The sequence below is a fragment of the Microplitis demolitor genome, chromosome 4 (genome assembly GCF_026212275.2).
Source record: "Microplitis demolitor isolate Queensland-Clemson2020A chromosome 4, iyMicDemo2.1a, whole genome shotgun sequence".
In the NCBI taxonomy this organism is placed as follows: Eukaryota; Metazoa; Arthropoda; class Insecta; order Hymenoptera; family Braconidae; genus Microplitis; species Microplitis demolitor.
This window is the reverse complement of record NC_068548.1, coordinates 15,230,221-15,246,262: the sequence shown is the minus strand read 5'-3', so window position 1 is coordinate 15,246,262 and position 16,042 is coordinate 15,230,221. Positions and strand designations below refer to the sequence as shown.

At 30.6% G+C, this 16,042-nt stretch overlaps 1 protein-coding gene across 3 annotated transcripts in view; it reads right to left on the bottom strand.

Moving 5' to 3' along the window:
- Positions 1-16,042, bottom strand: part of LOC103571387 (pseudouridylate synthase RPUSD2) — a 126,126-nt gene that overhangs the window by 46,438 nt on the left and 63,646 nt on the right. For all 3 annotated transcript variants that reach the window (XM_014441502.2, XM_014441500.2, XM_014441501.2), the window contains exon 4: positions 463-550. In XM_014441502.2, the coding sequence (XP_014296988.1) occupies positions 463-550 (88 nt within the window). The remainder of the gene's footprint in view (positions 1-462; positions 551-16,042) is intronic.

Sequence of the window (16,042 nt, the reverse complement as noted above, 5' to 3'; positions counted from 1 at the left end):
AGTGACACCCCTTTTCCGGAAAAACTTCATATCTCAATCACTATTATAATTTCAAACGCGAAGAAAAATCATTCATAGCATTCTTGAAATGAATCAGTAAAAAATACTGCAAATCAGTGAATATTCATTTTGAATCAGTCTAAAGTATATCACTGTTTGAATTAGCGATAGACTTGGAACGTTACATTTGTGCACAAATATTCACCGACTAAAGTACTTTTCACTGATTCATTTTAAGAGAGCACTTTGCTCCACTTGTTAGTGTGGATCTACATGTGAACCAGGCTAATATTAATCATGTAATTATCAATGCCTTTTTGCGTAAATGCTTGTTGAAAACTTTATTTTTCTATTCTTGGAATAGGAATCATATATTCTTACTTAACAGTTTTTGCGACACGAAATAGAAAATATACAATAAAAAACGTTGAAAAAATGGAACGAAATTAAATGAAAACTTACCATTCTCGACGTAATAGCTGGTCTCATTGTAACGTTCATCCGTAAATCCAGGCCTCTTAGCTTTCAGAGCTTTTGTTTCTAATTTAGCCTGCAATAACAAAATTAAATTGGTTTATTGAAGAAAATACAAATTTATATTAGTCCACTGAGATTACTCTTAAGCGTTGTAGAGAGAAATTAGTATCTGGATAATATATATTTACAATGCTCCCAAAAATTAAGGGATATAAAAAAAATTCCAAATTATCGAGTGATTTCCAACATGATGTAACTCAGTAAAAAATGGTCGTAGATTAAAAATAAAAAAAAGCAAATTGCAGCCACAAGTTTCCAGTTTTGAGATCTAGACTTCAAATTTTGTTATCATGCACGGTTCCGGAATAATCCTGAGAAATCCGACGCAAAAAAAAATTTTCCAAATTTTTGCTCATCTTCAAAACAGTCTATGGGCTTTAATAAATTTTATTTGATAATCTGACCTTATGGCTCTATTGGGAGATTTTATGTCCTTTAATTTGCAGCCCTTAAAAAGTCTCTACGACGACTTGGCGCCGAGTTATCATTGATCAAAGCGAATAAGTCAATCAATAACTCGGAACATATTGATCGTGAAAAGGATGGAAGGAAAGCTTTGAAAACTGCAAGTTATTCTCTCTAAGATACAATAAGCGACTTTTGATAAAAATGTTTTTTTTGAAGCGATAATGTTGATTAAAAATCAATTGAAAATTCGCATATTTAAGGATATTGGGAAATCTTGGTATAACTTTGGATATAACGGGTGAAAGAAGAATACCGTTAGTTTTTTTTTTAACATCAAAGTGTCCTAAAAAACCCTGAAAATTTCAATGCGCTGCCATTTTTCTTTCTTAGTGCTCCGAAGATTTAAATTTATCGTTTTCGACAAAATCACCATAATGAGCGATTCTTTGGTTTTCAATCATTTCTTCAATGTCAAAAAGTTTTCTTTAGCAACAAGCTTTATTTCTGCAATCAAAAACAGTAATTATTGAAAAAAATTAAAAAAAAATTTTTCTTATAAAAAAATTTTTTTTTGACAAAATGTTTCAATTTCCATTTTTTCCAATAATTACTGTTTTTGATTGAACAGATGGATTTATAAAAAAATAATAAGTCGTTTTCTGTAGAGCATTCAATTCCCTACAAAGAAATGTCTTAAAATTTTTCCTATGACGCATCGTTAGCTAATTATAAAAATCAGAAGATGAGAAAAAAATGTTTTCCATGTTATTTTTACGGAAAATAGAAAAAATAGTGTTATGCGGCACAATATTCATATTAAAAGCTCATCTTTTCACACGCGTATTTTTATTTCTCAATGAAATCTTTGAACATGTTTCCGAGAAGAAAAAAAAGTTTTTTTTTTTTTTTTTCAATACCCCAATAGATATACAAATAAATGGAGTGATCGAGTACTAGTTCCCTGATCGGGTACCAATTCTTTTACCTTACGGATATATCATAGATAAATAGATATTTTTCCATGTGAGATTTCTTAAGCTAGTATAAAAATAGTATTTTTTATCGTCAGTAACTAACTAAAATCTAAAGAGTGTTAAATTTACTTCTAATATTGATCAAATTGTGGATTTGAATTTTAAAATAAATTTAACATTAAAAATCAATCGAGATATAGCGTTGAAAAACGACGGAAAGTTTTTTTATGGGCCGTTTCCAACACACAAATTATGTTGACTTCAACACATTTTTTTTCTGTGTAGTACTTCAATATCATTAAAACCTGCCGACTAATAAAAAGTTTAAAAAGAAAGTGATTTGATATACATGTACTTTAAATAGAAAACCTTTAAAATCATATAAGAAACCCTGTGAATTAAAGTAACGAGCTCAAACTTGACACGAATTTTTTTTTATTGAGTAGAAAATATTTTGCTTGACGAGCGGAGAAAAAAAATTTTTACCGGAAGCGAAACATTCCAATATATATATTAGGGTGTACGTTATTCACCAAATTAGATTTTCTGCCCTCCGACCGGAAAGTGGCCACATTCGGGCTGCTGTCCTGAACGAAGTTGCAACGTTCCGGCTACGTCGAGCAGAAAAATAGTATACGCACTTTGGCCAGTAAAAAAGAAAGCCTCAGATCACATGTTTGTCAGCCTCGGCCAACAATTAAATGTAATCTGTGACTTTCCTTATTTTACTGGCCTAGGTATGTAATATACTATTTTTTACTTGGCCAGGATATAAATCATTCATTTGTGATCCAAAAATAATAAAAAAAATCTGGGCGTCGGTTGACCCTGCGGGCCAGCCCCAAAACTTCCCGCTGTTTTCGGCCTCAAAGAGCTCGAAAACATTAGTGTAGATATATTTTCGAGCTCTTCAAGCTCGAAAATACTATCACGTGCAATTGTTTTTTTACGATCTTTTCAAGCTCTAACAAGTTACCTGTTATGCTGAAGTTTGAAAATTTAAGAATCGAAAATCATCAATGAAGCGGTTTTTAAAATTTAGTTCCTGATTTTGTTCAGTAAAATAAGTGTATTGAGGCAGAAATCAATGTCGGGGATCAAAATCAAGATTTAAATAAGTTTTGGTTTTTGTAAGAAACAATAAAATATGAAATATCCGATAAAAATATTAAAAACTACGTTTTATCGTTTTTTTTGTTGATAATATGATTTAAACTAAAAACCAAGTTCGATGACATTATATGATCAAAAGAAACCATAAAAAAGATGAGTTGGTATGATATCAGGCACATTTTAGTACGTTATATTATAATTTATCCGGAAAAAATAACATAAAATGTTATTTTTTTTAACTTTTCAACGCCGATATCTTTTGAACTAATCAATCGATTTTGATAGTTGACATGGCAATCGGCGCGTTTTATCGAATTCTAGAGCTGATTAAAATTTGAAATCGATCGCGTCAGTCGTTTCGAAAATATTTAGAAAAAACCGTTTTTCACCATTTCTTTCTCCCGCGATAACTCTCGAACGAATTATCTGATTTCGATGTTTGAGGTGGCAATCGAATCGTTTTATTGAGTACTAGAGCTGATTAGATTTTGAAGTCGATCGTATAAGTCGTTTTTCAGAAATCAATAAAAAACTAAAAAAAAAAATTTTTTTTTTCGTAATTCGCAAATATTTTCGAGTCTATTTGATCAAATAATCTGAAATTTTCAGGAAAGTTGATGGCTAACAAGCTCTCTCGATTGCCACCTCAATTATCCAAACCGATTCATTAGTTCAAAAGTTACAAAGAGTTTACACACACACACACACACACACCAGATACACACACACACACATATACATACACACACTCGGACATCATTCTGAAAATAGTCAGAATAGCTTCCTAGGACCTCAAAACGTCGACATCTGATGAAAACTCGATTTTCGAAAATCGGGATGAAAACAATAACTTCCCGAAATTTTTGAAAATTGTCGATTTTCTTAGCGGGAAGTTAAAAAAATATAAAAGTTTATTCTAATGCCGTTTAACCCTGCCTAAGTGATGATACATTCCCATTTTAGTACAATGAGCATAAATATATTGCTCGCTTAAAAATAAGTGTACAGCAATGACTAAAAGATATATTTATACGAAATATATCGCTCTTCAAAAAAGGTCTCTTAGATTTTTTTGATAAACTCCACTGTTTAAGAGATATTTGAGCTCAAAATAAAAAGAATTTTTTGTCATCAGAGCAAAATTTTAAGTTGGTTTGTGGAAGTTGTTTTTCAACTTAGAGCTTAAACATCTCTTCAACGGTTGAGTTTATCAACAAAATCTAAGAGACCTTTTTTGAAGAGCGGTAAATTTGCAATCATAAACTGGTGAAAGCTTAAGTATACGGACAATGCTGAGTTGAGCGCGAACTACCTGAAAATTCCGACTGGGGGCTGAGTTTTAATTGGCTTGCGAGTACCCCCCACCACTGACAAACTCATTACTTGATTGGCTCGCAGGAACAGGCGATTTTTATGTTAACAGATCGATAGAGCTTTAAACTCGTTTAATACTGTTCCGCTATCACTTTCAGTGCTTACGTATCGATTCGATAACTGCTACATACATTTATTACTAGCAGCTTTTTTTAAGGCTATTTTCGAATAACTTTTTCAAGGTTATTTATCAAAACTCTTTTCAAGTCTTCTAAAACAGTTTTTTTCAAGGCTTACGAGAAATTAGTATTTTCGCACCTATTTTGGTTATTAATAATTTTAAATATCGCAAGAATAAAAATCTTGCGAACAATGTTCAACGTTGGCGTTGTACTAAAAACGATTGTAAAATTTTTTTGAAGTTAGATCAACATAATAATATACTTGAAAAAAATGAAACCCACATTAATCACGATTTTATTCCATCTGAATTATTAGCGCGCCAAAAAATAAGTAACACATTGAAACGTAAAGCTATTGAAGATATGTCCATCCGATCTTCAAAACTAATTTGTCAAGAATTACGTAATGATAATAGTGAATCGTTATCGGTACACGATTTAAAGCGAATAAGGCAAAATATTAGTCACGCGAAAACATCTCATTCCCAAAATTTACCAAAAACATTTTATCAATGTCACGAGGCAGTTGAAAAAATAAATTTAAAATCGAACAAATGAGAATTTTTTTTACAAATTAATGATAGAGTCAACAATATAATTGGTTTTTCTACTCCGACGAATCTTCATTGCTTATCTGAAGTTGACACAGTCTTTGTAGACCTCTCTTAGATCCACGAGATATTGATGAATGTTTCACAAGTGATTTTATGTCACGAATGCCTCAAAACTTGAAAATTGAAAGATTCTGCGATTATGTACTTGATACTTGTATAGCAGAATATTCAACGTTTCCACTAGAAGTTTGGGCGGAATATTCAAATTCAGTTATGCGGACTACAAATAACTGTGAATCGTTATATTCACAACTAAATTAAAATTTTAACAATGCGCTAAATTTATTTTCATTAATTGAAACATAATTAGATTTTCAGACAGAAATATATATTAAAATAATAAGTAATTTTCAGCCAAAAAGTGGAGAAATAGAAAAAAAAAGTTTCTAACAAAGCGAATGTTGCTTTTAGAAAGCAATAATTTATCTGTATTTGAGTTTGTCCATGAAGTATCGAAAAAATTTTTGCCAATTGAAATTAAATTTTTTATATCAATTTTTTGCATTATGTTAGTGATCATTTGGTTTTTAATACAACTTTTAATATTTTTCATATTAACGCCACATATTTAACGTTAATATACAGCAAGAACATTGGGATCTTAATATTTTTAAACACGCCAGTAGAAGTTACTTCTGACTGCCAGTTTTAAGCCTGGAAGAACTGTGAAGGAAAATATATCGAATAAACAATCATCCACTCTGAATTCAATGAGTAAATTTATCAGTTTACTAGAATACAATCGAATGAAAATTATCGGAATAGATACATAAAATTTATTATAAATATTTCTAAGGCCTGATAAAACAGATCTTTCAGAAGAGTAAGGTTATGATGCCATGTAGCTTTAGTGTAGAGATACATTGAGCCTTGCCGCCATGTGGAAGCATAACGTTGAAAAGTTTACTATATGCGAGACTTTACCGTTCGAAATTTTAAAGATTCAATTAGTAATATTATCGCTGTAGAGTTTTTCTCCGGTCAGATATAAATTTACTGATTGCGCTCAAGTCGGACATGGCTCAGGTAAATTTTGGGTCTCGCGCTCAATTTAGAATCGCCCAAGTATACATCTGTTTGCTGGAGAGTTGTAGAATTTTAATCGAAAATAGTACCTTAGATAACAAGTGCCATCGAGTATAATACTCGAGTTCGGAGTTTGGGAACACGAGCGAAGCGAGTTGGTAAATAACGGACACCCTAATATATATACATATATATTAACTTTTGAACTAAAAGTATTTTTGGAAACTACATGGCTTACTTCAGGCCTATTATGTCAAAATTTGAAAAAAGTAACGCCGTAAAGACAAACAGTATAGTTATTTTCTTCGTCATAAATTAAAAAAGTTTCCTGGCAAATATATATAGCACACATATATTATTGCATAAGAAAGCCTAAAAATCAATATTATTTAAATTAAAATTGCAGTATCGCTTCACGTTCTATTTGCGTTTAATATTTGAACTTCACTGTTAATGAACCACGAGGAGATATATTTCTCTCGACAGACTTGTCGACAGTAGCTCCCGTTTCGAAAATAGAGCATCACGGTATGAGTGATCTATTGTGTCGACGGGTAATGAAAGCATTGATCGATGCAATGAGATGTAAAGAGACAGTATAATAACAATGCGAAATAGCATAGTTGGTCGTCGCTCTAGAAAATCATTAACTAACTGCATATATGTTTCAACGCCTGTTGCTATGATGCCGATAAAGTTTCCGGTAAGCTTGAACAGTTTACTTGTCCACACAGATTCATGAGGTATTGAAAAAAATTAGGTGAGAGGAAGAAGTAAGAGAAAAGCCGAAGCATTGTAGATAACGGAAGTACACTAGTCGGAAGCAACAGTAACTTGTAATTCTCTATAAACTGATGCTGTTCTACTATTAGTAATTAAAAAAAACTCATTAAATGATATCACAATAATAAAAGATGCAGTTATTTTTATGAATAACGAGAAAATTTTATTTAAAAATGAGTATATAATTTATTTTTTTAATGTTATGCCTTAATTTAAAAAAAAAAAAAAAAGTAATGATTCTGAGTTCTCTCCGCTTGAAAATAATGAGAACTCTTAAAGAAGCCTGTAAATAGGTTGACTTAGTGTAGTTTTTTATCATTATATTATTATATAATTGATGGGAATTTCAAAGCGGTGAAAATTAACAGCACAGTAAAAAATTTTGAGTATCCGTGTTGAAAACTGTCCGTGTTAAATTTTTTGTGTTGATCATTTCGTAATAAATCAACGCATTTTTGTGCTTCTTTAAAATTTTGAATAGATCTATTGCTTAACACTTTGAAAGTGTAACAGTGCGAAAATCTAAATTATTATTATTTATTGCATATTACTTTAAAAATAATACAAAATTTACATTGAAAACTTAATCGATAGTTACGAAAAAATGATTAGATTAATTCGAAGTAAAATCACGTATTATAAGTGTAAAATTAAAATTAACGTACTATAAATGTCAATGTAAATGTAAATATATTATAAATGTCAATTTAACTTCAAAATTTTTGTTATTAATGTACTACATTTATACTATCTAGTAAAAGCTGAAATGCTTTTAATAATAATCAAGAAGTTTTTGTTGGAATTTCAAAGCATTTTATGCAATATAAAATTTATTTTTACACTAAATAAAATGTGTTTTTAACATCTCGCTAAAAAAATGAAAATTTTCAAAAATTCGGGAAATTATTGGTTTCACCCCGATTTCCGAAAATCGAGTTTTCATCAGATGTCGACGTTTTAAGGCCCTAGGAAGCTATTCTGATTATTTTTAAAAGGATGTCCGAATGTCTGTATGTATTTTGTGTGTGTGTGTGTATATGGATGTAAACTTTTAATATCTTTTTAATGAACTGACCGATTAAAATGTTTGAGGTGGCAATAAAAAGAGTTTGTTGGCCGTCAACTTTTCTGAAAATTTCAAATCGATCGATTAAATAGACTCGAAGATATGGAAGAAAAACAAAAAAAAAATTTTTTTTTCAGTTTTTTTCAAATTCTTCAGAGATGGCTCGATCGATCAATTCCAAAATCTAATCAACATAATAATTCAATAAAACGCGTCGATTGCCGACGCAACCATCTCAATCGGTTTATTCGTTCTAGAGAAATCGATCGAGAAAGAAATGGTGAAAAACGGTTTTCGTCGTTTATCTTCGAAGCGACTCATCCAATCAATTTTAAAATTCGATCAGCTTTAGAACTCAATAAAACGCGTCGATTGCCGCTCAACCATCTCAATCGGTTAATTCGTTCGTAAGGTATCGTGGGAGAAAGAAATGCTAAAAAACGGTTTTTTCCGAAAACAATGGTATACAATAGTATTTTCGAGCTCGAAAATGTATTCACAACAATGTTTTCGAGCTCAAGGAGTTAAAACACAGTTAAAAAGTGTGGTATTTACTTCTTGTATTTTTCGAATTTTGTGTTTGAATTTCAACACCAATTTTTCATTGAAATCAACCCAAACATTGTGTGGACGGGTTCTAACACACAAATTATGGTGATTTTAACATAAAATTTTTTACTGTGCGGACTATCAAGTTATACCCTCAAAAATCATAATATGAGTAATGAATAAAATACTATTTAATTTCAAAAACTGAATTTGTGACAAATAATTCTTTTACTCCATTATATTTCTAACACTCATATAGAATTGCTTATCTAGACTGGCCTCGATACTCTAGAATCCATAAGTATATACTCTACTGACCTTAAATTATTATCTAACTTGAATAGAACATTGAATTTGTATAAAAAAGAATTGTTAAAAACGAAAGATTCTGATTCATATGATTAGAAAAAAATCTTTGTAATTGAAAGCATCTAAAGTATCGCTACGTGAGTTTCGTTGAAAGAGCGATCTATGTAGCTCTAATAGCTGTCTGTATGGTTACCGTAGCAATTCATTCGAATTCTGACTGCAATAATATTGCTGCTAGCACTATAGTACACTCTAACTTGACAAAACTCTAAATAGCTGAGCAAGTAGCTTAACAGCTAGAAAATAGTGTAGTACTAGTTTCAATAATTTTTCTTTCGTGTAGGTGAGGTCGGAGCTCTCATTTCCAATTTTACAAAAATACAAAATATTTCTGGAAAATCGACTAATAGATGAATAGTGAATCTCTATGTTTAATTTTTTAATTCCATTTTATGGTTTTGACAACATTTTTTCATAAAACATACTGTCTAAAACCGGATTAGTAAAAATTAGTGAATATTCTATATTTGCAAGTACGGAGAAAAAATATAGAGGACTTTACTTAAAAATATAAATTGAAATGACCAAATTCATATTGTAAATTTATTGAAATTGTGTAATTTTTAGTATCTTAAAAATTAAAATTTTCTTTATATTTAGTAATTTTTATTATTTGCGCATGCACCGAAAAAAAGGTTGACTTGGCCCAAGATAATTTTTGCCTTCATTTTTTTATTCTTGGGCTGAGTAATTGGGTTTTTTTAATCCGAGAACATTTTCTTCGACTAATATTATAAAAATATTGTATCAAGAATAATTAAATTTTAATTCAAGTTAAATAATCTTGGTTTAAGAATATTTATTTTAAGTCAAATTTATGTTGTTTCTAATCAAGTAAAAAAAACTATCAAAACAAGATACTTTTCTGTCTTGGTTGGAGAGTATAGTAAATTGTCACAATATATATCAACACCTCAAGCCAAGAACTTTTTTTGCATGGCAGAAGAATATTTACTCTCAGTTTGAGAAAACTACATTATCGACTCAAGACGACGGTCTATTGGAATGAGAAAATTTTAATTTTGATTCAAATAAACTATAATCTTAGCTTAATAAAATAACTTTTTTTGAATCATGCAAATATTTACTTAACGGAAAACATGAAATTCTCCCATTGATAATTTTTTTTTCTTGACTTAAAAAAATTCTACACTGATAGAAGGATTTCTTAGTATTAAAAAAGATTTGTTAATATTTAACAAATTATTTCTTAGCGGAGCTTTAGTTAAGAAATATTTATTAATATTTAACAAATCATTTCTTAAACATCATTTTTTTGTATTTAATAAATATTTCTTAGCATCTAATAAACGATTTGTTAATATTTAATAAACGATTTCTTTCCATTTAAAAAATGATTTATTAGTATTTAATAAATCACTTTTTAACATTTAATGAATCACTTTTTAATAATTAATAAATGAATATTTTATATTTAATATATTTTTTATTATTTGAACAAATTTTTTTTTTATATTTAAGAAATTATCTATTAACTTATTTATTAAAATTTAATTCATAAAATCACACAGTTCAAGAATATATATCTATATATGTTTTTGCATGCAGCTACACACATTCATTAATATTTATATTTATAAACAAAAATAACTAAAACAACCATCGTATAAAATTTTCTGTTCTTTTAATTTCAAAATACAATTTCATAGTAATTAACACTATAATTAGAATAAACAAATTAAAATTTCTTATATTAAATTACGCTGAGAAATAACATAAAATCCGTTTGATAGTACATGTGTTTTTAATGGTTTTATATTTAATTAAAATTGAACTGAATAAAATTAACAAGGCTTCCATATTTTCATATTTATAATATGGATGACAATTTACAAAACACTTCTGATATAAATATTATTTAAGTATATGAGAGCTTCAGTTGTAGGTTACGTTTAACCAACAATGCAAGCTAGAACGGAGTAAACAATATGACGTCGCAACGACACACACATATAGCTTTTTTAATACTTGTACACCACTACAGGCTCATGTGTAGCCCTCTACCGACAAATTCGTCTAAGAAATATTTATTAAATATTAACAAGCCTTGTTTGGTACTAACAAATATTTCTTCTATGTTAATAAGACTTTGTTAGCATTAAAAATATTTCTTAATAATAAAGAAGTTACTTATTTCATTATAATAAATATTGTTAATAATTACTAAATATTTGTTAAATCCAAAAAAGTCAGTTGAGAAAATTTTAATAAATCAATTTATTACTCCTAAACAAATCCTTCTATCAGTGTAGTCTCGATTCAAGAAAATAAATGACTAGTTAAAAAAATATATCGACCTATATTTTTGAGTGAATTTAACCTAATATAAATATTAAATGTTGTCAAGTAGGAATATGTATGCGTATATTCAGAACATCACAATACAGCAGTAGAGGGGATAAGGAATAAACTCTCTCGATTAAATGGCTTATGAGCAAATTGAGAAAAATAAATTATTTGCTCATGGTAGGAATCGAACCCAGACCGATTCGGTATCACGCGAGAGCTTTACCAGTTATGCTACGCGACCATTTCCTGAACATTCGTTCACTTTACCTATATCTAGTAAGCACACTGTACAATGTAGAGTCTAGACTACCACTACTTTAGTATAGTACAGTTAGCTGTCCCAAGAGAATTTTTGCGTTGAGCCGTGAGCGCAGTTGCTGTTAGTTCAAACGTCTACATTCACTTGCCGCAACATAACAAATGCTTAAGCCAAGATATTTCTTACCATTGAGTCGAGTACTTTTAATTCTTGACTCGAGTCACAAATCATCTCGATTCAAAATAAATTATTCTTCAAGAAAGAATATTTTACGTTTTGGACAATTGATTATATATCGGGACAAAATATTTATTTTTCTCACTTTAAGAAAATATTTCTTACTTCAAGAAACATATATTATATCGGTTGAATAAAAAAAAAATCTTATGCCAAGATGACTAAATTTAAGAAAATTTTGTTCTTGAACCAAGAAAATTTTCGTTTTCATTCAAAATTGAAAAAAATATTCTTGCTGCAAGAAAAAATTTCTTGCGCCAAGATATCTTTTTTTTCTGTGGGCCAATAAATATAAACTACACTAGTAAGTTTAACTCTATGTTTAATTAAATTAACTATCCAACATATTAAGTTTTTCTATTAGAATGGAATTTAATCAAATTGATTATTGTTATTATTTATAACAGGTGTATGGTGTTGGTGTCAATTTTTATATTTAAAAATCACGTGACTTAGCCAAGATTCGAACTCTGATCTTCTGCGTTTGAATCCTAGCCTGATGTTGGCTTAATGTCTTCTTCTAATGAAGGTCTCTGAACTTGTTAAACATGATCACATACGCTATCCCTAATAACTTTTAATTTTATCGATCTGCTTTGGAAAAATTATAAACTGTTTAGTAATTTTTAGTTGCTAATTAGATCTAGTTGGCATGACAGGCGAAGAAAAAATAATAGTAGCAATTAGAGTCTCCGTTTTTAAACTCTTGAGACAGCTTCTAGAAAGTTCTATCCTCAAATGGGGGGTATTTTAAGCTTCTCCAATGAGTTGACTTGATTGAGACTGAAGGGATCTGACGATTGCGGCCGTTTTGTACAGTGAGACGACGAAGTGCTAGAGAGGGATAGCGGTCTTCCCATGGTTCGCGTTTGGAATGTGAAGCGCGAAAGTGGTCTCTCCATGGTCCGCGCCACTTAACATTCATTATTTTTAACCATTCTAGTATAATATTTCCAATCAATCTTGTTTGTATTTTTTTTAATGTCAGAATAATAAAAATTCGTGAGCTATATTTCTCAAGAAGAAAAAGAAAGTGAGAGAGAAAGAAAGAGAGTTTTGTCTCTTAACAGAAGAATTCACTAGTTTAGCGACATGGTGTAGAATCGAGGAGTCAGATTTTGCACTTCAATTTTTTTCTTAATCTTAAGCGCGATCACTGGCCCTCGTGGTTTGTTGAAGAATCCGCTATCCACGTTGCTGGTAGACCTCAAGTGAAATCAAATCTTTGCACGCAATTTATTGTTTGTTTTGTTCAAATATTGAAAACTATAGTATTATGTAGTGACAATCGTTATTACGTCATAAGTTGTAATATTTCGCGTATTATTTACATAGGAAAACAGAAAATCGTTAAGCGTTTCGAAAATTTAAGACATCGGGCTCTACTTTTAAGAAAATTATTTTTATACCTAGAATAGTTATTGTCGATACGTATGCAGAACGGTAGGGATTCTGACGGCTTGAAGTGACGTCACGAGTTTAAAGCTATGGGCGCATTCTTAGTAAGACCGGATATAGTACGAGGTCTTGATAAGAATGTATTCATAGCCTCAAACGTATGCCTGCACTTCAAGTCTGTCAGGGTTCCTATCTTTGAGCATAAAGTATCGAACAAAATTTTTGTCATATCGACGGCGGAAGTTGAATTTGCGAGAGAAACAGTCAAAAATGTTTAATTACTGTTTATTCAATTTAAAAGTTGAATAAAATTTCATAATTGAAAACAACACGCGTTATCAAATAAAAGTAATGATTAGGGCCAGAAATTCGGTTTTTTATGAAAAGAGAGACAAATAAGTTATTTTTTTATTCCTTACAATCGAGTGAAGACAGTAGCTAAGAAAAAATAAAGACATCTAATCCAACATAAAAATATGTTAAAAAAAATAGAAGGTTAGCATGCAGATTTAAAACTGCTTGTAAATAAACACAAGTCTGTACTGCTCGGATGAATAAAGAGTGTAATTTATGGCACAGTGTTGTAAAAAATTTTTTATAATTTCAAAGTGGTACAGTATGCTAGCTGGTAATTTTGGTCACGGTCTCGCTAAAGATCGCGCTGAAGGTATTACTGCCGGTCTTGCTGGAGATAGCGCTGGAGGTCTTGCTGGAGATCGCGCTGAAGGTCTTGCTGGAGATCACTTTCGCAGTCTTGCTGGCGATCGTGCTGGCTGTCTCGTACGAGATTGCGCTGAAGGTATTGCTGCTGGTCTCGCTGGTAATTTTATTGAAGATGGCGCTGACGGTTTTGCTGGAGATCATTTTGTTAATAACCAATAAAATACGAGCTGCCACCTCTCCTATTCATTCTTAGCTGTGATAGGCTCGCTAGTACCGATCTATAACTAATGAAGCTGACTTGTTTGGTTGGCATTAGCTAGAGTCTTTCAGCCTCATTAGACATATAGATTGAAGTGTCTCCAGTGATCGATCTTCGCATACTTTGTTAATCATCGGTAGAATCATGGTCAAGAATGATGAAGACGTCCAAGAACTACCGGAAGAAGTCTACTTCAGTTGCTGCGAAATAATTCGACAGCTTCTCTCTCCGTGGTATGAATCGTACGCGTGGCCATTTTACAGACAATTCAATGTCAATTGTTGGGGTCCTGACAATTACAAGGACATTGTAAAAGTGCCAATGGATCTGACGACCATATTCAATAAGCTTGACCAACGGCAGTACAAAACGGTGGAGGATTTCGTCAACGATGTACGTTTGATTTTCACAAACTGCTATCGTTGCTTCAACGAGGGAGATAAAATTGTCAGTATGGCTCAAAATCTCCAACATGTGTTTGAGATTTTGTACGCTAAGATGATCAACGTCTAAGCGTTATTTAGGTCCACTCCATGACGTATGCAACATGGCTTAAAAATTTAAAACTCAAGTTGAAAACTTGGGTTAACAACGGCCCTTTTCAGGGCCACCAAATTTTTTAAAACGTAAACTGCTCACAAGCATTTTTATTACTTACTACTTCAACACATATTTTGGAGTCAGTAGCACAAATAAAAAATAATTTTTAGGAAAAAAATTTTTTTTTCCGATAAGGTAAAAGACCAATTCCTATACTACATCCATAGTATTTCTGTACTAAGTAAACGTATTCTTACTGCAAAAAACTTGGTATAATTTTCTCATCAATACCGAGTTTTCTTGTGGAACTAAAACTTTATACTATTTTACTATAGCAAATACAGTGGTGTCTCCAGCGCTTACATACTTATCCTATAGCAATTTTTGTTTTCCGCATTTTTACCTCATGTTATCATGAGATAGAAATAATAGTGCAAGTGACAATAGATATTAAAATAATCCGTGCAATATTCCTTTTTCCAACTATTAAATTATTAATATGTATTTCTTCGTCTCAATTGTTGGCAGTGCGTCTGTTATAATAAAAAATTCTTCCATTCACATACATTCATGCATGTCAATAAAGTAGGGTTAAGTTTTATTTTATTTTAATTGTGGTTTTATACCTACAGCAATACCGAATTTTATTACAGTCAGAATACGTATTGCTCTGTGAAATAAACATTGGTATTATTACCACAAGAATACCAGTATTGCTACCGGATCAAAATATTTACCGGGAGGCAAAAAACTTTTTTTTCAATGCATAGTATATGTATACTTATCCAAACAATTATAGGAACAAAAAAATTTTGTCAATTTTCTGGTGATTTTTAGAAGACTGCATTTTCGTGTAAAGTGGTCGAATAAAAAAAATAAAAATGCAATTCTAAGCTTGAAATCTTTAGCTTAGACATTTTTCAACAAATAAAACAAGATAAAAGAATCTTTTTTCATTCGACGGCTGTTAATTTTGCAAAAAGATTCGTTTAAAGGGAAAATTAAAAGCAAATTGTAGGTAAAAAAATTTCCTGAATCAGCCATGAATTGATTTTCTTGAAAACATTTTTTTCGCGCCCGTAGGCCAAGAAACAAAACCAAAAAATTTAGAAAATTTTTAGCTCCGACTATTCCTTATGATTACGCAAAAACTGTCACTCAAATATTAATATCATTGAAAGATCTTCGAACTGAAGATTTTATGCTTCGAATTGCTTTTTTTCATTTTTCGTTACGACCATTTTTCACAAAAATACAGGCTTTTAAAAATCACTACAAAGTTTACAAAGATTTTATTGGTTCTTGAATTTATTGGATTAGTGTTCACATTTATTTTTTTTTTAACACAGTTATTATCGCCTACATGTGTATTGGTTAGCGCATGCTTCGAAATTCAATCACGTTATTTAAATGTTTTATCTGTATTATATATTATATATAT